The sequence below is a fragment of the Falco naumanni genome, chromosome 7 (genome assembly GCF_017639655.2).
Source record: "Falco naumanni isolate bFalNau1 chromosome 7, bFalNau1.pat, whole genome shotgun sequence".
Classification (NCBI taxonomy): Eukaryota; Metazoa; Chordata; class Aves; order Falconiformes; family Falconidae; genus Falco; species Falco naumanni.
The window spans coordinates 59,452,980-59,477,888 of record NC_054060.1 but is presented as its reverse complement, the minus strand read 5'-3'; the positions used below and the strand labels follow the sequence as shown (position 1 = coordinate 59,477,888).

The window sequence follows — 24,909 nt, the reverse complement described above, 5'->3', positions numbered from 1 at the left end:
TACAAGGATAGTTCTGTATGCCTGCGTGCCTGTACTTTCTTTTACATCTTTTAAGAGACTCCAGTTAAGAGCAAATCTGACTCAAATGGTGGCTGTTTACCCCTCTTAGCCATTTCTTTCCTACTGTGCATATGGCTCCCTAATTCTTTCCTATTCCTTCAGTTGCACCGATGCTCTCACCTCACTCTCTAAAAAAGGATGGTGCTCACATGCATGGCTGTGGTGTGTTTTCTCTTTGCTCTTCGTACTGTCACTCTAAATGCTGCTCTCTAGGTCCTGTTGTTCATTCACAGCCCTCAAAGCAAGTACCGTGTATTTGTCCTACAAACATACACCCTCTTCTGCAGTCCAGGAAGCAGCAACACTGTCCTGTGGAGAAGATGACCAGATCAATTGGGTGCTTACGCTATGGCATTGGCTTCCATCCACAGCTCCCCTTCCCTCGCTCCTTAGAAGCAGCGTGTGAAATAAGGTGTTATTTATTCTATGAGTAAGTTTTGTAGTTGCTTTTAGGTCTACAGGTCTAGGAATTTACAAGATAAAAATAGAAACTAAAGGTAGCTTTGAGATTCAGAGAGCTCGTAACCCGAGAGGACCCTTTGGAGGTAGTCAGCGGAGAAGGAATCTCCTGAGGCCTTGCTTTTTATTCATCCTTTGATCAAGAGTGACTGCCTCTGAAATGGCAAAGTTTAAAGACTATCTACAAAAGCGTCTGCTATGAGCCGGCCCCTGAGAAATGACTGTATCTGTAGACAAACTGGAAATAACATTTCCGTTGCCAGATGAACTTTCAGGCAGTTAAATTCTGATCACAGTAGGGAAAGGAAAAAGGAACACTGAGTTATGAAAAACACTTTTATTAAAATTACACAAAAAATCTATTTCAAGTGACTTGCATTCCATTTTAAGTATGGCTCATAATACCCACCTACCAGTCAGGTTTAACGTCAATAGCGTGTAAAAGAACTTTATGTCATTTGGTTAGTAATAATTTTATTTTCATTCACATCATCGTGTCAACTCTTTTCCCATTCCAAAACAACAGACCTACTGCCTTCTTAAATTCAGACATGTTCAGACCTTTCAAGTATCAAACACAATAAAAGTACTTGTGTAAGGAAGGCAAAACATTCATCTAATTGTAACTGATACGGAAAATTTCAAATTTCTAAACCCGTGGTTTGTGGTTTTTTTGTGAATTGTGACGTTTGCTTCTGCCTTTCTGTGTATGGAAATACAGGTTGCACGTCTGCCATTGTAGCACATGAAGTACTGATGTTTCTGATGAGTTTTGATGAATTTGGGGATGAACAAAAAAACACACAAACCAGTATAAGATGCTGCAATCCTTGATTGTTTGTGTTTCATTGTTTTTCAAGCATTTGATTCACATAGAGTTGCATATTCTTGTAGGTGTACCAGCCTCTCCGAAAGACTTGGAAAGCTGATTGTACGCGTTGCAGGACTGCCCAGTGGCATAAACTGATTTTTTTCTTGTGCTTCCCGTCAAAACAGCTGTATTGGTATCGGTAGCAAAAGCTGATTTTAGTTTATAGCTAGCTTCTGTCTGATACATGGACCCAGTTAAGGTTTTGTTTCCTTTCCAAACCAGGGTTTCCAATAAAAGAACAGTAGGATCAACCTAAAGGTTTTAATGTTCACCTTTTTTTTTTTTTTTTTTTTAATGGTGATCTATTGCCAAACCGCTAAATCTCTTGTATGCTTCTTGCAAAGTTTTGTACAATGGAACTGTAGCCGTGGCACCAAACAACATGCCAGATCTCAGAGCCACCTGTGGTCATTTGAATCGCATTCTCTTTGTGCTCGTAGCTTCTGTTGACAACAGATCTGCAAATACTCTTTGGGTAGGCAGCATTCATTTTTCCTGGTATTCAGTACTGTGCCTAAATATGTGAATTTATTCACCGGTTCCCTGGTAGCTGATTCTTCTAGTGACAAATGCCAGTGTGTCCCCAGTCTTGTTCCTGGCTCAGCAGGATGTGATTTTTGGATGCCAGAGTCTCCCTCCTGGCTCTGTTTGGTGACAGATGCTACCAACCATAGATGGTCACTAGAGGTTCGTGGCTCAGTGCCCTGCTTTTCTCCTGTAAGTAGGAGAGAGGAGCAAGGGAAAGAGGTGGCCCCTATCCTTCTGCTTGTGTTACCGCAACACCTTCTGATCTGGGCGTCCAGTTGGGAGAAGGAAGGTGGCTCACCTGGACCTGCCTCTTTCATAGATCCTCCCGGCCCTCACTGATGCCGGTTCCCTACCCAGGCAGCAACGCTTTCTGTGAGCTCTGGCCACGGCGCTGTGCCTTGCTGAATGCTGCTCCTCGAGCTTCAGGTGTGCTGGAGTTTGAGCAGCCCTGGGGTCCTTCTCACAGACAATCTGTGCTGCAAGCTGAGATCCAGGCCGTGCGCTGAGCTGGTGGACGCAGGCAGAATTGTTCTCCAATAAGCAAGGGAAACCAGGATGGTTATCAAGATGCATCTGCAAATTGCAGTCAGTCCTGCCATCCCGCTCCATCCCTCCATTGTGAGGAGGGAAAAAAAATCCAAAATCAACAAACCCGTCTGAGCAGTTGGACCTGGACACAGTGGCTGCTCACTTACAGGCTTCTTCAGGGAGCAGCTGCAGAAGGGGAAGTCTTACATTTAGGAGCACTAGCCACGATCAGAGAAATTGGAATACTGTGTATAGAAAGGGTAAATTTTAGCAAAACAATAAACCCACTTGAATAAAATGAGATCCCTTTAATGTAATACTTTTCAGTAAAAAGGAGGAGGCGGCTAGAGCAAGATTGCCTTTTGGCGCATACCTTTTGAGGTAATTTAGCTTTTCTGTTGTCATTGTGAAAATGTGTATATACATATATATATATGAACAGCATCAAAATATGTAACTAAATGATAGAGACATTTGTCCTTGATTTCTTACTGTGAAAAATTTCCAAAGAATGCAGTCCGGGTTTCATCCTTTCTGGATCTAAGTCAGCCAGAGTTGCATTTATTTTCATAGCGCTGTTTTCATTCCCGAAATGAGTGTTTATTAGAAATAGGTAACAGAAAGCAAAGTCATCTTGTGCCAAAAGATTCTTCTAAACCTGATGTGTTTTTGCTTCAGGAACTTTAGATGTACAAATATTTCTGTGGGTTTGGGAAGGGAACTAGCTGTTTCCTTTGAGGTATCAATACGAGCATTTTGGGGCTAAATCCTTGTCTCTGCTGGGACACTGGAACTTCTGAGGCCCTGTAGAAAGCCTGGCTGGGATTCTAGTGAGCTTGGCACTTGCAGCCTAGATCTTGACTAGATACAGACGGCACATAGGGAGGCCACGCCAGCAGAATAGCAAAACAAATTATTAATGACACCTAGAGAAGGAAAAAGAATTTGGAAAACATCAGGGATTTGGTGTTCATGGTTTGACTGCCGCAATTAGAAAACTACATCAGTTTTCATCAGGCTTTCGCTGATGGTTTGACTAAGCAGACTTGTACAATTTCCCAGTAAGAGTTGCACAACAGCCCTGCAACATATAGTGAGGGTCTACAAAGCAAGTGCCTGTCTTCCTTGGTACTTACTCCTAGAGGAATTCCAGTAGTTTATGTGTGTGTTTTTCCTCCCTCTTCTCCTGCAAACTACCACGTATCCCCCCTCTGATAAAGGTTACTTCCAGACTGATGGAAATACGAAAACCGCAGAGGGTAGGTTTATAAAGTTACCTTTCCTGTGTAGCAGTGCTTATCTTCTTGGCGTTTGCTTTCAAAGAACTCATCGGAGAGTGGTTACTGTGAGGGAAGGCTGGCTAACCAAAGCTTTGTTTACTGGGAAGGAAGAATAATGTCCTCAGTACTGCAGCTGGACAGACTGTGATGTTTAGGAGTTGGTGTCTTTCACTGTGAGTTACCAGTTCAAACTATATCTGAATGGACAGGGCCCGGGGCTGGTGATGGCTCTATGGGAAACGGATCGATGTTCTAGTTCAAGGGTGAATTCACATCCCAGCTGGAGCTCAGTAGTTTAGCTGTCAACAATCCCAGGAAAATGAAGCAGAAGAGATCCTCTGAGAGGGCTGGAACATATTGGCAAGGGAATCTGAAGAAAATATTGCACCAGCAGTGTTTCACTTCATTCATTTATAAAAAGAGAGCGTTTATTTCAGTGCTAGCAAACCTGGCAATACAACAGCTAGCTTTGTTAATACACAAGCTCAACACAAAAAATCGTGTGCCTGCCCGTGAAACATCTTGTGTCATAATCCATTATCTTCGGCTGTTACCTCTCTCTGGTATGGTTTTGTGACCTGATCGGATAGTCTTTGTTATAGACACATAGCAGAAACCACTGTTGCATAAAAGGACAAACTAAATCAAGTAGGAAGACACTGATCATATGGGATTTATAGATGGAAGAAAATGTTGCCCTTATTCAATCCATTTTATACAGTGCATATTTGTGGTCTTGAAAAAGTGTCTAAGCATAGTTATTTGCGTTTGATAAAAACTGTGTTGTGTCAATTTATGGTTTAAAAAGTCTGTTGAGAGGCATATTTGAGATGGAATGCTTGGATTCTATTTTTAAATCATATGCTTGCGTGTAATAAATGTTTCAGAGCAGGGCTCCTGATGTCATTCATGTATAAGGTGCCAAATTTGACACCTTATACAAGGTGCTGCAGTTATTCTCCTTGTAAAAGATGCAGTAAGAACTGGGAAGGCTTTGCCATTGTAGCTGGCTGTACAACTGGTCCTAGTTAATTTCAGGGAATAAATCAAATGGCTTAATAAAGCCCACCATACAAAAATTATTTGAGTTGACCCGAGTAATTTTACTCCCCCAAAAGAGGTAGAAGTAACCCCTTTATTTTTTAAAACTAAATCTTCAGTATAATTTGAAAATATTTGAAGGTCTAATATGAAGAGGGAAGGTATCATTAATTTTTTGGGGAGAGGGAGAAAAAAGCGGGGGGGGAATGGTTTTAACTATAGGAAACAAGATGGAGAATTTTATTCCTATCAAGTAATTACTACTAAACCCAAACCAAAATATCCCAGCAAATACGGAAAGAATCCACGCCAATTTTTGCTAGTGGAAGCTACGCACTCTCTGGCACTTCATTTCCATCCAGGTTAATTTTCATCCGTTTATTATCATGATAGATGCATAACACAAAGAGGAATTTGGAACAGTAAATAATAGTTACCTTGCATGTCCACAGAGTTCCTTAAAAACACCACTTCTAAAGAAAATTATACATATGATGTACCCCTTAGATTGCCCAAAATAGGAAAGCAGACATGTGAGACGGGAGGACTCGGGACTGATAGACTTGAGGCTTTTGGGGATGTGTCTCATTTCACAGGATAAAGATCACTCCTCCATTGCCAGACGAAGAAAGCCAACCTATGCAATTATGAGAAAGAGCTGGGATATGTTTAAGGTATTTTAAAATTAAAAAAAAAAATTAAAACTGTAAAATTTGGTACTGCTTGGTTTTGAGAAGGGGAAAGACACTGGCAGATAAAGGGAAAGCTACAAAGTTTATAATTACAATTTCAAATTCTTGTGGCAGTTGAACTACCAAAGGGTTTATAATTTTAGAAAGAAAATTATGATGCATTGGTAGATTAAAGATGCAGATTTTTGGACAACTTTGAAGGACGGCATGCATGTCTCAGTGGCATATGACTGCATCTTTTCCACCTAAATGATTCTATGACTAAGGAGCAGAATATATTTGAATGTTGCTGAAAATGACTGAGATTTCTACACAGAGTAGCATCACTAAACCATTTCCAAATAAAACAGAAGTGGGTCAAATAATCTATTGATTCACTGCAAGAAAATTATTAACATCTTCTCTGATCTCTGAAGTTACAGAGAAATCATCGTCACTGTGGCTAATTTTTCTGTAACGCTAGAACACTGACCAAGCTTGCCTTCCTAGGAGCCAGAGCCATCTGTCAGCAATGAGTAACAACTAACGAATCATCCAACCAAAGAGAGGGAGTAGGGCTTTCCACTGTCAGTAAACAAGGCATAGGAGGTTGTTTTGGCCCAACATCTTTTATTTCAGATCTGAAGAACTCAGTTGTGATAGTTTTGGAGTTAGTTGCTATGTACTTACTCATAAACCTTTTAGGATTGCTTCAGTCAACACACTGGCCTAACAATTAAGCAATTTTGGACTGTATTGTTTGACTGAAAAGATGAGTGCTGCACTTTTTTCAGCTCTAGTCATGGAGCTTCGTATGCATGGCAGTATTGGCTCTGGAACTGCGAGTGAAAGCAGTGTTCCTATTATCTGAAGTACTGATGAGTTTTGGGAAAAAAGCTGCTATTTTACATTCCATTCAGACCTATGTAAACACCATCAAACCTAGCAAAATTTTCTTTTAACGTAGGGATGAAATATTGATTTGTATCAGATAATGTTATACTGGTGTTAAACTAGCATTTAAATCAAGTGGTCGTCTCCAGAGTTTTCTTTTCCTTATTCTAATTGTTTCTTTTTTATTATTTTTCTTCTTTAAAAGCGTCTTATTCTGAAACCCCAAAAGTACTAAACCAATCATTAATTTGCAAAATAGCCATCTAAATATTCTAAAATCTGCAACTTAAAACAAGAAAGCCAAGCGAAAGGTTGTTTCAAACTGAATTAATTCTTAAGTGCCAAGTATATGCAACCATTTGTAAGGTTTGTCTATACTTCCTGAAAGACAGATACACCACTTTTCCACAGCTGCAGACCAGACTGCTTCCCTTCTTCCTGAGAACAAGTATGGCACTTGGCACTCAGCCTTGTGCTGCTTTTACTTACCTAAACGGGCAGGTAGATCCCGGTGAGGAATCGCCAGTCCTGAGAGCTGGAGGCTGGAGCTGCTGCACTAGAGGGTGACGCTGGGGCTGCCCTGCCCGCCAGCCCTGCCTGAGGCCTGCTAACAAAGGGGAGGCTCGGAGAGTTCCAAAACTCCCTGGCCCTCCATGCAGCCACCTAAAATATTTATTAGCAACACGAATGCTGCTGGCACTATTTTAATTAAAAGACTTGCTGAGCCAGGTATAACCTCTCCTTTAAGCGCAGGCCTTTGAGGGACCGTTGAGGATGCGAAGGGCACAGTGACTGGCTATGAACTGAATAAGCTTGCCCAAGAGCCAGCGTGCCTCTGGCGTTGTTTGCCTCCAGATGAACCATGGAGACTTCTTGTACAGCATTCCACGTTCCTGATTCCACATAGGTATTCAGGGAAAAGGGCCAGGTAACAAAAACCAGCACACCATAAATGTGGTCATGCCAGAAGGGAGGAAGGATGATGAGTATGCTGTTACAGAAAGTGGTAAATGTGAGACTTTAATGGCAACGGAGAGCTTTAGGGCTATAAATACAACAAACCCAGAAAACTAGCTTGGAGAGGAAAGAGAAGTGTGTTTGAATTGTATTTATTAATTTTTTAAAAAACCAAAATCTGAACTGACCAGTGCATGCTCACGCAACAGACCTGAAGATCCAGCTAGAAAGCTGGGCACAAATGAAACCTGTCTCCAGAGGCGGTGTAAAAGCTGCAAATCAAGTTTTTGAACACAGACACCAATTTATGGTATCTTTACAGTTCACTGAAATAGCTGATTCTGTAAGCTGTGATTTAGGAGTGCTCCTGTTTCAAATAAGCAAGGTCAAGACCAGGACAAAAAGCTATTGGCAGATTTTTCAAAGTTGGTTGTCAGCTGCAAGGCTAAAGATCTTTACATAGGAGGCACAGTTTTCTTGGGGATGCATTATTCAAGCTCCTGGAACTAACTCCCACAGGAAGCAGCAAACAATGTAAATGTAATTTTCTTTTCCAAATGTGCTTTGACCTTGTTTTTACTAACAAATGTGGTTATATATACGGAATTAGAATTAAAAAATGCATTTGGCAGAGTGAGCCCTTGCTGTGTCAGTAGTGCCACAATATACTGACTTGGCAAAATCCGAAGTTTATAGCAGTAGTCTGGAGTAGCTTACAACACTCAGCTGAGATATTAGAATAACGTTACTACCTTTTCATAATATGGTCTAGATTACACATATTTTTACTGTGGTACTTTTAAGGAATAGATCAACTGCATCTCTTGTATAGATGTTCTGAAAAAATCTAGCTGGGGAAAATACTGCCTTAAAGCAAAATTAACATTCAACATTGAAGAACAGTACAAAAAACTGCTGAAAAATTTACAGTAAGCTAGTAATTCTTACAATCTCAGTTTGTTAATAAACCCACAAGTGTGTTCTTTTCACCTTTTGAGTGTTAGACCTTATTTTGAAGACATAGTATTGCTTCACCAGTAGCAGTGCTGTTTCCAGAGAGAACATTTCTAGAGGCAGAGACCTGCATCTATAAAGAAACTTTGTGACTTTCTCTCAGTTCCCATATGCACTCTCCAGACCTCTCGTTACTGGTGAAACTTAATTATATCATGAGATTCTTTAAACTACTAAACCGCCCCTACCTAATGCAACTGTTAAAAACTCTATTTTAAATATGTGCTTGTAAAACAGTTCAGAGCTGTTCTGTTGAGTATGACTTGGTTTCTTCCCAAACGTAACAGTCAAAGCAGTTACAATAAAATGTGCAGAAGAAAATTATTAAAGATTTCAGTTTTACAGTTTGAAACTGTGACTGTGTAGACAAGCCATTTTCTTTTAAGAGAAAAGCAAAGTTACTGCATCAGAAACTTGTATGGAAGGTATCTTCAAGTACATCTTTGGACCATCAAGCAAAGACTGCACAAATCTAAGTAAAACGACTTTGGTAAAACAAAAGGGTAAGAACCAGAAGTAGTAGTTCTCTTGCACTAAGGCTGTTTGTCTGTCGTCCTAAAAGGCAGTTTTGTTCTTTTCAATTTTGCCAAATAAAGATAGTCTGGCTTTCAAGAAGAACACATCTCCTAAAGACAGACTTGACCTTTTCTTCAAGCTCTTGCTTTGTTAACTGTAACAGAAACTATATACAAGAACTTGAAAATGCTATGCTTTTCAGCCAGCACTGTCATGTAACTTCGCTAATATTGCATTTAATGATGTGAAACTGACCCCCACCAAAAATATAGCAGGTTTTGAGGTTTATTTCCGAAATGTTGATATACACCATATTAATTACAGATCTTTTTTCTTAAAAGTTATTGTATTAATGAAATGGGTTTAAGTTTTAATATAATGACAAAATTATAGATAATGAAGATATCTGGAAGTTGTAGCAATTCTCTGTTGTCAGGCTGCCATCCAGGTAATGGTGTTTCAGTCTCATTTCTGGCCAAGTTGGGACAGCTAAAGATGAAGAGACAGAAAACCATTAGGTTGCTAATCTTATTCTTTCAGTCAAACTAATAGCTAGTTCACACAGTAAATATTTCTGTCCTATAAGCTTTGTTTGTCTCTTACAACTAAAAATATGCTGGTAATGGAACATTTAATCCCTGCCCTCACAGGAGAGGATCGGAGCTTCACATCTTCAGATCTGATTAAGTCCAGAGGTAAAGGTACAGCATCTGCAGTCAAGTCAACAAAACAGTGCATTAAGCTGACTGAGGAGTTATATGCTGGTAAGTACCATTCGTCTCCTTCAAGTGCAGCAAAAACTAATTTAGTTCTTTAAAATGTAGTTTTAAATAACAATTTATTCTCATCTTGGTAGGAAGCAATACCATAGGTGGTGACAGCTACTGAAGGGCTGCTATTCGCTGACCACTGTGAATAATTTTTATTTTGCATTTGTATTGGAATGAGGCATAGAGAAATAATGGCGATTATAATGTTTTTTAGTGCAGTTAAAGACTGATTTTTAGTATAGGTATGGACTATGTCAAGCTCCCACTAGACCAGCATTTATAAATAGCAAAATTTAGGACAAAGATTAAAAGATCACAGTTGGAACAGCTGTTTTTAACTTGTAAAAAGTTGCTAGAATAGCCTGGAAAGACATGCTATTTGTGAAGGTATCAAGAACTGGGTCTTTTTTTTCATTAGGATTTATGGTAAGGCAATTATTATGAACTTTTTCACCTGCATTACCTGTGAACTCACATTGGCAATACAGGTCTTCAAAAGTTAATTAAAAATAATTACTCCTAAGGTCCATTTCAATCAAGTGAAAACAGACAACAGGAACATGTATTAATCTTTCACAAATTAAGCTTGGTTTTTTTGTAAAAATCCATGGGGAGATGTAAATAAGTCAACACACAGTTACAGCAGTAATAAATATTACAGTCTATCAAAAGTACCTACCTGTTTTATAAACTGTGTAGCATTAAAAAGTTCACTGCAGCCATACAGGACATGTTTGCCTTGTTTACCCTAAGAAAAGAAAAGACAGGAAGAAATCAGGTGTTTAACAGAGTAGCAGAAACGGCTTAAACTAATTGTATACCACAAAAAAAAACCAAAACCAAAGCTTGATGATGTTGAAGTCTTGCACTTTCAGCTGGAAAAAGAACAGTTGTTCCACTATAGGAAAAAACCCTGTGATTAAACTGAAGTGGAAAAGAGACCAGAGGCAGAAGGAAAGTGGAAAAAATGGGGCATTTTACACATTTAAACGCATTAGAATGCTTCGTTCTCTGAGGTACCTATACTTGAGCAAAACCTACCCCTGAAAACAACTCACCCCTGCACTAAGAACAGTAACAATGTATTTACTGTTTCTTTTATGTTTGAGCCCAAATACTTCAAGCTGTAATTCATTTCCATATGATCATGTTAAAACCAGCACTCTTTTTGTAAGGGGATTCTGAAATATAACGTTATATTTGGTTTTAATTGGATGCATAATAAACCCAGTTTCTAGTTTAACAGTATTCACTTGATAGTAAGGCTACCAAAGTGCTACGTTAGCATTTTGGAAATGAAAACTGGTTTAAGTAATACATAGTTTGAGATCAAGTTTATTTCCAGTGCTGGGCTAATAATCCTATGGCTCTTCAAAGTTCAAGCACAGGCTTGAGAAATCTGTTTCACTGTTAAAATTATTTTGCGTTTGCCTGTATTAGTTAGGTAAAACTTACTTATTAAAGAGAAAAATAGGAACATAAGCCTGGTCAGAATGATCTTGTTTCATATATATTACCAATTGTGTGCTGTTTCAGCAGAAGGTAACAGAAGCAGATTCGAACAGTCCCTAGCTGGTGGTTACACGCTAAGCAGGGAGATGGTAATCCTGGTTCAAGTCCTCATCTGTACTGATTTTGAGTGGTTTGTGGTAATAAGCTGTTGTCGCTGAGCAGGAACTTAAGCTTGCATCTTCCCGCATTTCAAGCCAGGTTTTTTTAATCTTGATGCCTGAATAGGTTTGGGTTTGATTTGCTTTTGACAAATTCCACTTTCACTAATATGACTGGATAGCATTTGTTTCTGTCTTACTACCAAAAAAAATAATTTAAACTATACAAATAATTGTGAAATGGGACTGCTGCCTTCCAGGCAGCTCTAAAACACATTAATGTACACTTCTGTCATATATACGCTTCTAAGAGTATGATTTTTAAAACATGTATGCTTTTATTTAAAGTTAATTATTTATTCCATTCAAAGAGCTCTATCTCCAGGTAATTATTGGAGCCAAGATGAAACTGCATAATATCTAAAAAAATTTAAAAAATAAGCTCAGTACCCTTCAAAGTCCAGTATGTTTTCACGACTGAAAAACTATGCTGGATTTAAATTTCTTGTGATAAATGATAATGTATGTCACAGGTAGACTGGAACAGATTACCAAGCAGTACCTTCCTAACCATCTACAAAAGGAAATTAAAGGACATGCTCAATTCTTTTGTACAAGCAGTGTGCTAGTCTCCACTTGGAGGCTCCCAATAGCTCGCAATTTTGATGACACGTTTTCAGCATGTTGAACTGAGGCTTGGCCAATATATTTATCTTAAGGCATAATCTGCCTCACTAACTTTATAAATATTTGCTTTTTGACAATGTGAGATAGTCCATTCTAGCACAGAACTGCAAATAATTGGACTTGAGGGTTCCTCTTAATTCTCCTATAAAAAAATCCCAGAATATCAAAAGCTGCATGAACATCACTTCCTGTTTTAGAAAGCCTTAAAATACTTTCTCTGTGCTTTCAGAGGCAAACTGGCAAAACAGATAGTGCTTAGAAAAATAAAGCAGTGAATAAAATCTTTGTGGTATCTGCTTGCAAGAACAGAGCTGTTGATTTTTCTCTCTTTTTATTCTGGAGAAAGACTGATTGAATATTAGAATAATTAATATGCTACATCTGTTGAAACAACAGATGCTGGAAGTGTACCACAGGGAAAAATAAAATTTACTGGATAAGCCTGGAAGAGTCACCTGGGAGAGGCAGACAAGTCTTCAGAGGGCAGGAGGTGGAATTAGGGTTTTCATTAACCTTTCTTGGTTTTTCAAGAGCAAATAGCTAAGTGGCATAAAGGTGAGGGAATCTTCCCTCTTGGGAGGTCATCTCCCGCTGACCAAGCGCACAGTCTGGAGAAACTCAGAGCAGCCTTCAGCTGTGACAACTGATGACGAAGAAACCTCTGTCCATGGGTTCCAGAAGAAGAAAAACTACATCCAACTTCTGACTCTCTGTAAGGTTTCACGTTACCATTCCCGTATTTTTCAGTTCCTTCTGTCCTCTCCATTTTTTTACCAAATGACCTCCTGTTTGCCCTCTTATTCCTCAGAAACTTCAGCTTCCTGCCACTCTGTGTGAAGTGCCGAGTGTTTAACTTGTCGTCATACAAATGTGCTGTATATACATACTATACATGGATGCATACACAGCAAACACTCGTCAGGATGCAGCTGTGTATCAGAGAAGTGCATTGGCCTCTAGGGGATTCAAGCGTTTTATTTTAGTAGGAAGTAACAAATATGTATCACAAACACACATGTTGCTGGGCATCTTTTGAATTGATAGAGCACCTGGAGTGGCTTTGGGTAAGCTAAGGAGCAAGCCAAAAGTTTGACAATGTACTCTGCTACAGGCAGATGCCCCACTGAATGCTATAATTAGCTATCAATAATAGTGATTAAGTGCTAAGCTGAGCCTAAATGATTACTCTAACTTAAATTCCTCTTCCTTTCTTTTCCCCTATCCAGATCAGCTGCGTTCAAAAATGGCTGCCAGTTAGAGGGGAAAACAACTCGGCACACACTTTCTGGCTTTATGTTCTTCAAGATTTACCTGGACATAACACTTTCATGTGCTAGTTCTGTGGAAGAAGGGTTTTTTCCGTTACTAATGCTCCCTATTTATTCTTTTGTGTGGAAAACCTCAATCTAGTCCGCCACAGGACAGGTGATCGTACCGTGAACAAGGTTAAGATCAGGCAGGAAGAATGGTATGCTGCTGCTCTTAAATTTCAAAGTGAGTAATAAATTATCAAGATTCCTTTTGTATTTTTTGTTCCTGGAAATGGCTTGAATCTCAGCCCTGCTCCCCAAGAACTGTAATGATGTAGTTGCTTTTCTCCATCCACTAATTTTTGGTATACCTGTGTTCTGCTAGGCTGGCCAGCTGGAACCAGAGAAATTAAATCTATTATACCAGCATTACAGAGTCAGTTATGTATTTCCTTCTTTGTGCATACGACACCTCTTATGATTTCTACACAGATTCAAATGATGCAGCATATCAAGAATGAGCTTCCATTAACTCGTGAGTGAAAACTTCTAAATGTGGGTAAGTAATAAATTCTTAGATATTGATGCCAATCTGATCTTTGCTCTGACAGGTAGCATAGTATTTGCATTATGTTGGCTTCTGAAATGACAGACGTTACGCTCAAGTAAGGTTGTTGTAAAATAAGATACTGTTATCTGTAGATCTTGTTTTGAACTGACTTCATATTGCCAAGTTGCAGATGAAAAAGTGTTGTAGTATCTCTTTTGTGACGCTTAGGAACTAGAGAATCCTGAGCAGCTCCTTACTTTCAAGGCTATGGTACTGTGGCTGCTTTACTTAACTATGAAATGGAACTAGCAAATGAACACTAGGACAGGACTCCAAAACAGTATGGCCAGCCAGCCGGCCAGTGTTTGATGTATCAGTACAGAAGACAGGTTAATTCAGTTAGCTATATCTGCTGACAGTTCTCAACCATGTCAGTGTGTATGAAGATAGAATAAACTGCATTCTGCGTTATTTACTCAATTCAAAAGTGCAACATGGGCAAAAATAGCAGAAACAGTAACGCTGTTGTTCTGACTTAATAATCTACATTTTCTACAGATTTCTTACACACTTTTTTTCCCCAGACTCTGTATATAGTAAGGATGTTAAGGCTAATTTCGTAGACTGAATCTTCTAAATACTAAATGTTACAGAAAACCTGCTAAAAGTGGTTTCTATCAGTCAGTTATAAACTACAACCAACAGGACTGCACGTACCTTCACGTAGTCAATAAGATTTTGATATTCAATATAGTTGCCTCCTCCAACCACAAACACTATTGCCTGAAAGGCAACACACACATAATCAGGGTATGCATTCAAATTCTTAACACTTCAGTAGTAATATATATACCAAATCATTAAATATACAGGAAAAATCATCCTAATCACACTGCAGTCTAGTAAAAACTGGACAGAACCACTAGCTTCCTACCTGAACCTGAAAGAAGATGACAGAAGAGTTTTAGTAGGATGCAGAAGAGCAAGCTGAGAGCTTTTAACATGTCCCTATCTTCTACTAAGAAATATTTGAAACGTACGCAGTTTCAACACGTTCAACTTTTTTGTGCACAGATGTCTCCAGTGGCCATAGGAACAGTTAAAATATTTCTACGGATGCTTAAGAATTAATTTGGGACACAAATAAAATACTTCTGTTATAATCTATAATATTTCAGATAAAGGCCTTCAGTATTTCTTGGGCTATGTTTAGCAGAGAATAATTAATGAATAGAAAAAGGAGACTTAATAGTTGTATCTTTTTTTTTTAACATTCACTATCCAAAATTGTTTGACTACCCTGTATGAATTCTATATAGATTTATATATTATATCTATTTATATTTATAGATTTATGTTACTACTGACATTTTTACTATGACCACGTGCTAGCCAAATATATGACACCATGTGCTATTTCTTTTGTTCAGGAGGTTAATTAGGACATTTCACAAGAAATCAGAGACATTTGTATATTGCCATGTCAAAGATTTTGCTTACAGAACTTGGTAGAAAGATCAGGTAAGTAACAGACTTTTACTATTTGCAAATATTTATGTTGAAAAATACTGGAAGTTACTGACATTTGTATAAAAAGAGACTTTTTAAAATACTGTCACTTATATCAGTGGTCAACACTGCTGTTTAAGGCCAGACGGAATATTAAATCTAGAAAGCATTCTGAAGATCTGGTATGAAAATGGATATTCAGCAATTTAAAACCCCCAATTATGATACTAGTAAATCCCCGTACATACCTCTAGAAGAATTTTCTGGATTTTTTTTCTCCAGTATTAGTTAATGCTTACATAGTCTTTTGAAGATAAAGAGTTCTTCAGAATAAGAGCTAATTATAATTAATACTAAAAATAATTAGTCCAAGTGGTTTTTGCAAACAAGACCTCCGTTTTCTTAATCACTATCATCAAAAATGACTGGTACTTCAGGATTTTATTTTTTTAACTCATGAACATAGGAAAATTATTTCTACATGACTTACCTCCTGGAATGGATTTTTGTTTCTTGGAACTGAGCTATAAAAAGAAACACAAACAAATTACAACTTAAATTTGATAAGACATTAATATAAATATGCAAAGTAAGTATCATGTACACATCATGTTTATGGAATACTAGACAAAGATATAAAATAGAACAATAATTGCTTTTCTGCATTCATTCTCCAAGTATTTTATTTTAATTATTTGTTATGGAAAACTACGTTTGAAATTCTACAGGACTGAATACATGAGTAAATAGGAGTTTTACTGCCTCAGTTTTAAGGTGGCTGTTTGAATCATAAGCTTTATGACAATGCTCTAACTATAGTGTTGCTAGCTAGGAACAAATACAGTGAGTAAAAAATTTCATCAGCACAGTTCATGACACTTGGTAACACAGCCTATTGGAATCTTAACTAGGTAAGCCAGCCAGTTTGCAGTGCACACTGATGCTTCAAAATCTCAAACGCTACTACAGGCAGCAGGTGTGCGTTCTGCTGTCAGATGTCACAGCAAGAACATTAGGATTAAAATGATCTAAGGAGGAAGAGGTAAGTTACACTTTGGGTGGTGCAGACTCTTCCTCTCCATCCGAATACACAGTCCTAGGCGCAGGGAGGTAGCAGGGAGAGGGGGAGAACCCTCTTTTTCTGCATCACCTCGCACCTTCAGGAGAAAGGGAAGAAGCAAGGAGAAAGCTCTGAAGGGTCCCTCTGCTTCCCTGCCCTCTGCTCACACACCACCGCTGCCTTACTGCCCTGTGCTGGCCTGCAGCCCCTGGCAGTCAAATACATCTTACGTTCTAACGCGGAGTAAAAGCACTGCGTTTTTCCTTTCAACTTATTTCAAGTTTTCTCTGAGCGACTGACAACAACAACTGACGCAACACAGGTTCCAGTGTATCAGAAAATCTGATTTTAGGAGGGAATGGCTACCTCTAATATGTTGCTTTGATCTGTCACGAATACTACAGGTACCCCAGAAGCAGAACAGTTAGCCCATCTCTCTTGGTGTTCGAGTATGGTAAGACAAATCTACATACATTTTGTGTCAGAGGGGAAGGCCTGGTTGTACTTGATGTGGGCTTTAGACAGGACACAAAGATACTGTTTTGCTAAAACTGAATTACAGTAATGCAGTTCCTACTCTATTTAAAAAATAATAGGTAGAAATGCCAGTATTTCTTAAAACCGGAGCAGGTTAGAAAAAGAATTGGTCACTTTTTAACACCATTCCATTGATTATACTACTAGATATTGTTATTTTAAACTAGTAATATTTTGTCAAGCCAGCTAACCTATATTTTATTATCAGCTATATAAATATTTTACGGTAGAATTAGACAAACTGCTATATGGCTATACTAGAGTTTTGTTGTCATGCTCAAGTATGATTTAAATAATTTGAGTTTATGTAGAAAACCCAAACAAACCACCAGCAGAAATTAGAAGTTTTTTCCCTATGATGACTTCTACAGCTATATAGAATGGCACATTCCTGAACTGCTATAAATGTATATCTTTATATTGTTAAGGCAACATAACAACTCCACAGAGTGGGTAAAAATGCACATTTACATGAGGAAAGCCCTTTGGCTTTAATAAAACAAATCATTGCACTTTTGCACAAAATCCTCCAAAAATGCTATAAAAGCTTAACAAAACGGTGAAAGCTGCAATTAAATGAAAAATCAAATACTGGCACTTTTCTTTGATGCTTTCAAAATCCGCTTGTCTTTGAAATTATGTAGTCTTTAACAGTACTTTTCAGTAAAACATATATGATTATCTGAAATTTGTTTCCTATTACTATTTATGCTATCAGAAATAACTTTCCATGTTTCAAGAACAGAGGAAGTGGGTACAGATTTTAATGCCAATAACTAAACCCAAATCTGGACCTACTTTATCCATATTCTCCTGTAATAAACCCCTGCAATTAAATGAGTTGATTGTTTTCCCACAGGTTCAATGAAAATTATTTTTAGAAGGTATGTTAAATTTAAGTATGTTCTCTGTTTCTAGCAGCCACAGTTATTGGTCAAAGATATAAAGCAAACCACATAAATCTATAAACTTCCAAGTGTAATTCTTCTTCCTCTCTTTTACTAGCAAAATAAACCATATCTAACTCCCCCTTCACATACACATGAGTACGAAATATAAAATATTTCAGTATATATTATATATAAAAATATAAAACCTACCTAATACAAAAGCAAATGCAGTCAGTTTTTAATAATTTTTAAGAAGTTTTCAACAAATTACTAAAGAAGGGTTGTAGTAAAATTTTAACTCTTTCAAAAATGATAAATTAAAAAGTCGTTGGACAGTGCACCAAAATTTCTTTAACAGTGAAAAATCAGAAAGCTTAAAAGAAATTAAGAAGTAAAACTATAAAGAGGTCTAACATTTATTATTGCTAAGTAAGAGTACACATTCCTGTGCGTGAACTGATGTACATGTTAGCAGTGTGTTCAGTCACTGGAACAAAAGATTTCTTTTGCAGAGTAACAAAAATTTATCTGGTTGATCCAAGTTCCTGTTGTGAATTCCTTCAACACCAACTGTCCTGACTTAGAATTAATGATTAAAATTAATTACTTGTAGTCAGCAAGATTTTTGTTAAGTCTTTTCACAAGGTAGAAGGAAAACTCATAGTAAACTCACCTGTCACTGCCTCGTAGCATCTTGGGGTCGAAATACCGGTAGTCATCTGTCTCCTATTAAAAAGTATGTTTTTATCTTAAAATACTGGAATTTCTGCTTGTACCTATTACATTAAACATCATTCAAACTAATGCCATTTCCCGTTCAGCAGTCACATCTTTCAAAATTAATTGTGATGTCCACTAATATTTATAGTATTTGTACATAACTGAGCTAGTACAGAATAAGCAAAAGTGAGAGAGCTATGAAGGGTCCTATTGAGTTTTTTCGTTCTGGTTCATCTAAAATCGACTTATTACACATTCCAAAAAATACATTGGTTGCATAATAAATCCCAACAGAAAGGCAGTATGCAGAAAGAAAAATTAAGGTGTTACCAGCTTTAGAAGAATATCACATGGTTAGTTATAAATACTAAATTTTTCCAGGTTACAACGTTCTACTATTGATTTGATGTTATAAAACAAAATGCTTCTATGGCAATAAATGCCAAATACAAGACAGATCAAAATCTGCTACTGTTACATAACTTACCCTTTTCATTTCATGATTTATGACTACTATTAAACCAAAATTAAGCTCCTGAAGAAGAAATGAGTTCCACAAGAATTTGAAAAGTCTGACTGAACTATAAAAAAAAAATTCTTCATACAAAACACTGAGGCATTTCCAATATTTTTATTGGCAACAATAAGGATTTTTGCCAATTATTACAGATGAAAAACAAAACTTCTAAGTAACTCATTCTGACAACTACTTGGCTTCCTTCTGTTTCTATTCTGCATTTTCATCCAGGTACTGTGAAGTTTAGTTTGTGGATAAACTGCATGCAGGCTACAGTTGATTTCATCTGGGTGCTTACATGCAAGAGCTCTGTGTTTTGATGATTCTGTAGAGCAGAAGTAATTCTTCTTGAGTAGTAGACAGATTATCTGGAGAATTTATTAGAGCTTATAAAGCTTAACTATCTCTAATACTACAAAATATTTACTAGATGTGGTGGTTACACACACACAAAATAAACCTATTTGCTATTAAGGAGTTTTATGTAATTACATAAAATAAGTCTCTTATACTCAAGTTTGGCTCTTTAAAAAATTTAATTTAGATCTGATTTCACCTTGAACCTCTGTAAAATGCTTTTATATGCTCCAGCAGGAATTTCAACTGCATTTGTAAAGCCTGCCAGCATTCATGATTTTGGCACTCTCGTACATAAGGTGGTAGAGCGACTTTGAAGTAATGAGAGAACTGGGAATGGACTGATCTTGCTACAATAAATCTGAGAGGTATTTGAGAACCTTTTAACTCTGATAAAGAGCTGCAGCTTCCCTACTTGTTAGAATGAATTACAGATTAATGCCAGAACTAAAATCACAGTTTTTACCCCAATATTACAAACATTTCCTCTTGAATGTATTACTGCTGTGTTTTTTCGCTGTAGGCTTGTGTAAGTAGACACACAAAAGGAGGTAAAGTAATAGAAATTTGATAAGCCAGGGGTTTTTTTTGTTATTGTTTAAATATACTATTCCTGCTAAAATCAGGTCTCAGAGTGCAGGGAAAGAAACCCTACTAGATTTTATTTGCATTAAGAAATAGGTAGTCTGCCAATAAAAGCAACTGTATAGCAGTTTCCTTACACACAACTGAATTTGTGACTTCCTGAAGCAATTCAAGAATAAAATTCATACTTTTGCAAGTATAAACTTAATTTTTAAGACCTCAATTTAAAATGAAAAAAGACCCATGGAAATATCCTTGATTTTGGGTCTGTATTTGTTTTTCTGCAGAAGCTAACATAACTGGTTTGGATTAAGGAAATACCCCATTTTCAGAATTTTTCATTGTAATGCATGAAAGGTTATAATACAATACATCCTAGGCCTGCAAGATACCATATTCACTGAAAAGGATGATATTAACAGAAATACATTTCCATTCATATAGATCACAAATACAATTTATCTACCTCTTAAGCCAATACAAATGTACATACTGTATTTTGGAACTTTGCCATAAAAATATTAAAGGTTTACTTATCAAAGATTGTCCTTACTCAAGGTTCAAACCATTTTGAGGAAGATATTTAAACTCCAAAACTCTATAGAAACTGGTGGTCAGTTTCGTATCTATGGGTTAAAATTTGTGTGTACTTGACAGTATGATTTTTTTGTGTGTGTTAGGAACGTTTAAGGTTTTAATCAATCTCTATTTAGCAATACCAAAATAAAGCAACTATGTTATTAGATTTATGAACAGAACATTTCCTTACAAAAACATTATCCAAAAGCAATTGCTTAAAACCCTGCTTCGACCAATAAATGTTACTATTAAAAATACCCCAAGCAGTGGATTTCTTTAAAGCCATCAATGAATGTTTCTGAATAAGTATTTCAAGAAAAAGTATAACTATAGTTAAAACAATCTAGACAAATTTTTAAAATTACAGGATAGTATTTATGACCGTAAGAACTGTTCCATCTGTTCCCGCTTCTGAAAAACTTGGAAAGCACAGGTATGGACTCCTTTGTCCTCCCTGGTAGCTGTCCTTGTGACACAAAAGAAGCATCAGGGACAAGTAACACACAAAGTGATTTACAGGCAACCCTACAAGAGTTTTGCACACCATATGGTTCTGAATAGGCTTAAAATTTCAACTCACAGTACTACTTGTGAATGTCGGTGGTGTAAGTTGTACATTTCATAGATTTACTTTATTGTTGCATTTTTATATTTAGAAAATAAATAATTTACATGCTTTGTAGTAATGATTTGACTTCTCAATAATCTGTTCTAATTTTGCATTACAACTTCTATCTCTATGTATGTCTCATACACTGATCACTGTGGCTAGTAAGATTCAATGAACGACAAAGGAGATTTTTTTTCTGTGTTGTAAAAAAACCCCGAAACCTGAAGCTTTTTAAATTCCCCTCCCTTTATATTTTGCCTGCAGTGCAAGTTTCCTATTCTGGGGAATAAAAAAGGACCTCAAACATCAGAAGATGAACAGAGGCCACAGTGGTGTATTTCTACATATTGACCTTTTCCAGATATAATTTCCCTTCTGTTGATGATACAGCAAGTCTAAACATATTCCACAATGACTCGTGGGTGCTTCTGTTAGCTGAAACTTACTCAAACAGTTGCTGTCAGTTTTCCTGCAGGTTAGGAGAATCATTCTTTAGGGCTTGCCTGATCTCCTATGGCTTGAGGAGTAGGACTGCCTTTGGGGAGTGAATTCCAGTCTCTGACACGGCAGTGAAACATGAAGTCACAGTCTTAGAGACTGGGTCAATCTCTCCTTTTTCAAGTGAGAAGATCAATGTTTTCTCCAAGTTATCAAAGTAATCGTGGCTGTTTTCTACTAAGTGAAATGTGACAGTATCAAGTCAGCAAAAAAACCCTGTACAGCTTCTAAACTTTTCCACATCAAGTCCTAAACTTGTAGCCTTTTGTTTTTACTTTTAAAACTGTTTTAAAAAAAAAGTTTACTTTTTAAAAAATTGTTTCATTTTTTACCTGCATTTAAGTGATCTGTAATTTTTAACGTCAGCTTTCTGTATTAAGTGTTCTGAGTGACCTCTACTGGTGGAATAGATAAAATTAGCCTGTACATCTTTTCCGAGTCTTGTAAATAGAACAACAATGCACTGTCACTGAAAACACTGTCAATTTCTTTAAGAGAAAGCAAATCTTCTGCTGACAATCATGATATATATTATGCACCAAGCACTGTTTAAGACAAGACAGGATTATTTGTGTGTTTATCATTCTCATATGTCACCATTATTTACCTCCCTTTACATATTGTTAATACATGAAGGTGAAAGTGGACTAAGAAAAATGTTTTAAATCTACGAACCAGGGTGAGATCCTGCAAGTGTGCCTCTGTCTGACACAGATATCATTAAAACAGCAAGACTGATGTGATATGGCAAACATATGAAAGCTTTCCGAATGACTTTTAACAGGTAAATTTTTCAGAACAAGTTTGTGCAAAGAGTAATGTAAGAGTTCTGAAGGAATGGAATACATAGCATAAAAAAAGACTGCTTTGGCTATACACATAAAAAGACTACAGGCTATTTTTAGCTGTAAATTCTAGCAAATATCTTGACTATCTAGCTAACATTTAAGTGTTTCAAAAGTTTGTAACTTACGCAAGTCTGAGTAAATTTTCACAGAAACAAGGGGAAAAAAGGGGGCTTTTCTGACACAAAACTAACTCTGCTTGCAAACTGCGACTACATGAGTACTAAAATATTTTCCTCTAAATAGCAAAGCTCTGAATGCAGGAAACTAATTTTTCTCTAACATGCCTCTCTGTAACTACTTTACTTCTGAGACTGCACTCTTAAAAAACCAACCAAAATCACCTTGACACAAAGAAAACTTCAGCACACAGTTTAACTTTTAGAAATTTAGAAGCAACAGAAACGCAGTACAGCACAAGTGTAACAGAAGCTCAGAATAGAAAAAACCTCACAAACATTAGTTCCAATGAGACGCAATGAATTGTCATTGTTTAGAAATTATTCCTATGCACAAAATCTTACGAAATAATTACAAAATCGTCTCTATTCTTGAGGTACAGCATGACTAGATTTAACTGCGTTATCATGAGAAAAAAAAAGCCATGGCATATTCCATATCACAGCCTCAACATTTCATTTGTTCCACCTCTTTCCATATGCAGGCAGTTATACTCACAGGATTTGACTTCATCTCCATAAGGTTGTCCAATATACGTGTGACTGGCAGATTCTGTAAAAAATAACGTGAAATTAATGGAATGCTGAAATGCTTACTAAGAATTATTCACAGCCCCGCTGTTATTTATGGAATGTTTACAGAGCATTTGAAATACTACATTAAACATTTTTCCTCTTATATTTTGTAAAGGTTGACCATTTTTATCATCATCTAAATTACCTTTCTGTACAGCAAATGCAAACATCTGAGGAACATCCAGCTAGGGGATGAAGTGCAAAAAAGTGTGAAGACAGGCACAGAGTTGTATTTCGGCATTACCAATATGTGGAGACGTGACAATGTATGAATTTTTATTAAAAAAAATACTTTGCCATTTAAGGAAAGAATTGTAAAGCTGAAGATGAGAATTAAGGGCATGATTCTTAAAAATAACTACTGTTGTCAAAGAAATGGGTAAAAAACTGCAATCCTGGCAACAAAAGCTTGGATGAACTGGAAAGGAATAAACTGAGGTGAGATTCAAGATGACTTTTCCTTATTTAAGACGGGAAATGTTAGCTTCGACAAAAGATCTCAAGTATGAAACAGCCAAACCACTTTAGTTATAATAAACTGAGGGAGAGTTTACATAGCAACAGAATTGGAAATGTGCTTTGCTGACAGAATATATCAAAAAAAGACATTCCAATGGATGATCTACACATAACACTGAAAAACACTTAGTTTAAAAACCAATGTAAATCCCTGAATGACTGAATGAGAAATAAAAAGTTAACTTTAACAGGAATACCACAAACCTACATCAGACTTAAAAAAATGAGGAAGAACAGCATTTTGTTTGGCTACCCCAAAACACCTGGAGAAGGAACTAAAAGCCAGAAAAAAAATATTCTGAAAACACCTGCATTGTGACTTTTTACTCAGAACTCAAAAGAAAGCAAGTAATTTTGTCAAGAGTAATACTAACTTTTCAAAGCCACACGTTAAAATAAATGACAAAATGTTTAATACAATAGGAAGTCTCATATAGAATATAATTATCTATTGTTACAAGTAACAGTTTATCTGAAGATCTATATAACATACAATCAAGCTGCATATATATTTCCTCAACCATATTTCGTGACACACCACTGACTTGTAACTGTGATGCAGCTTATTGTATGTAGTTAGTGAAATTCCTGCAGAATTATTTTTGTTGACTACCCTACAAACGCCACAGACACCATTTTTTTTTAATTTGTACATGATAGCTGATAGTTTTCATGTGTAAATTACGTGTATAACAGGATGACTAAACAAACAATGGCTACTATAAGATTAACGAAGTCAAAAAGCCATACCTTTCATTAGATGTAACATTTCATTTTGTTTAGTTCTGATAGGCTGTATTTCTAACTTAAATTCTGATTCTTCCACTACGAATTACAGTATGACAAATGGTCTTTTTCTTAGAAATCTGGATGTCAAAATATTACAGAATTAAGACTGTTAACTGTAAATGTTTATTGCCATCTAATGAAAGTGCATATTGAAGAAAATAATGTGTCCTCTACAGGGAAGTAGTTTTCTGGGAACCACAATTCAAAATTTCAGCTACGAGTTATACAATCAGTCTCTTTTTTTTGTTGTTTGTTTTCTTTTGCAGGGTGTACATTGACATTTGCATCCAAGTTATACTCGGAAACATTTTCTGAAGTTAAGTAAATATTTGAAGGTGGCCATGTCGTTATAAACATATTGTGATTTTCAAGTACATTTCAAGATTATGGTTGTTGTACATTACTTACATGGGAAAACTAGAAATGCTTGAATTGGAACTGAACAGAAAACGA

General features: G+C 36.7%; 1 protein-coding gene and 1 long non-coding RNA gene across 4 annotated transcripts in view; one reads left to right on the top strand and one right to left on the bottom strand.

Moving 5' to 3' along the window:
- The window catches only part of LOC121091226, a 54,365-nt gene extending 29,571 nt beyond the window's left edge, over window positions 1-24,794 (top strand). Inside the window, exons 5-12 of one of the 3 annotated variants that reach the window (XR_005828876.1) lie at window positions 9,470-9,583; window positions 12,418-12,598; window positions 12,695-12,950; window positions 13,113-13,671; window positions 15,117-15,207; window positions 16,107-16,237; window positions 19,514-22,332; window positions 24,723-24,794. This is a non-coding gene — a long non-coding RNA (uncharacterized LOC121091226). Of the gene's footprint in view, window positions 1-9,469; window positions 9,584-12,417; window positions 12,599-12,694; window positions 12,951-13,112; window positions 13,672-15,116; window positions 15,208-16,106; window positions 16,238-19,513; window positions 22,333-23,263 lie in introns of all 3 variants that reach the window. The other 2 variants (XR_005828875.1, XR_005828874.1) reach the window with 2 other exon arrangements.
- Window positions 9,089-24,909, bottom strand: part of SCFD1 (sec1 family domain containing 1) — a 54,825-nt gene continuing 39,004 nt past the window's right edge. The window contains exons 20-25 of the mRNA XM_040600644.1: window positions 23,072-23,125; window positions 18,356-18,408; window positions 15,686-15,719; window positions 14,404-14,469; window positions 10,269-10,337; window positions 9,089-9,308 (exon numbers count right to left, since the gene is read on the bottom strand). Of these exons, the coding sequence (XP_040456578.1) occupies window positions 9,285-9,308; window positions 10,269-10,337; window positions 14,404-14,469; window positions 15,686-15,719; window positions 18,356-18,408; window positions 23,072-23,125 (300 nt within the window). The 3' untranslated portion in view covers window positions 9,089-9,284. The remainder of the gene's footprint in view (window positions 9,309-10,268; window positions 10,338-14,403; window positions 14,470-15,685; window positions 15,720-18,355; window positions 18,409-23,071; window positions 23,126-24,909) is intronic.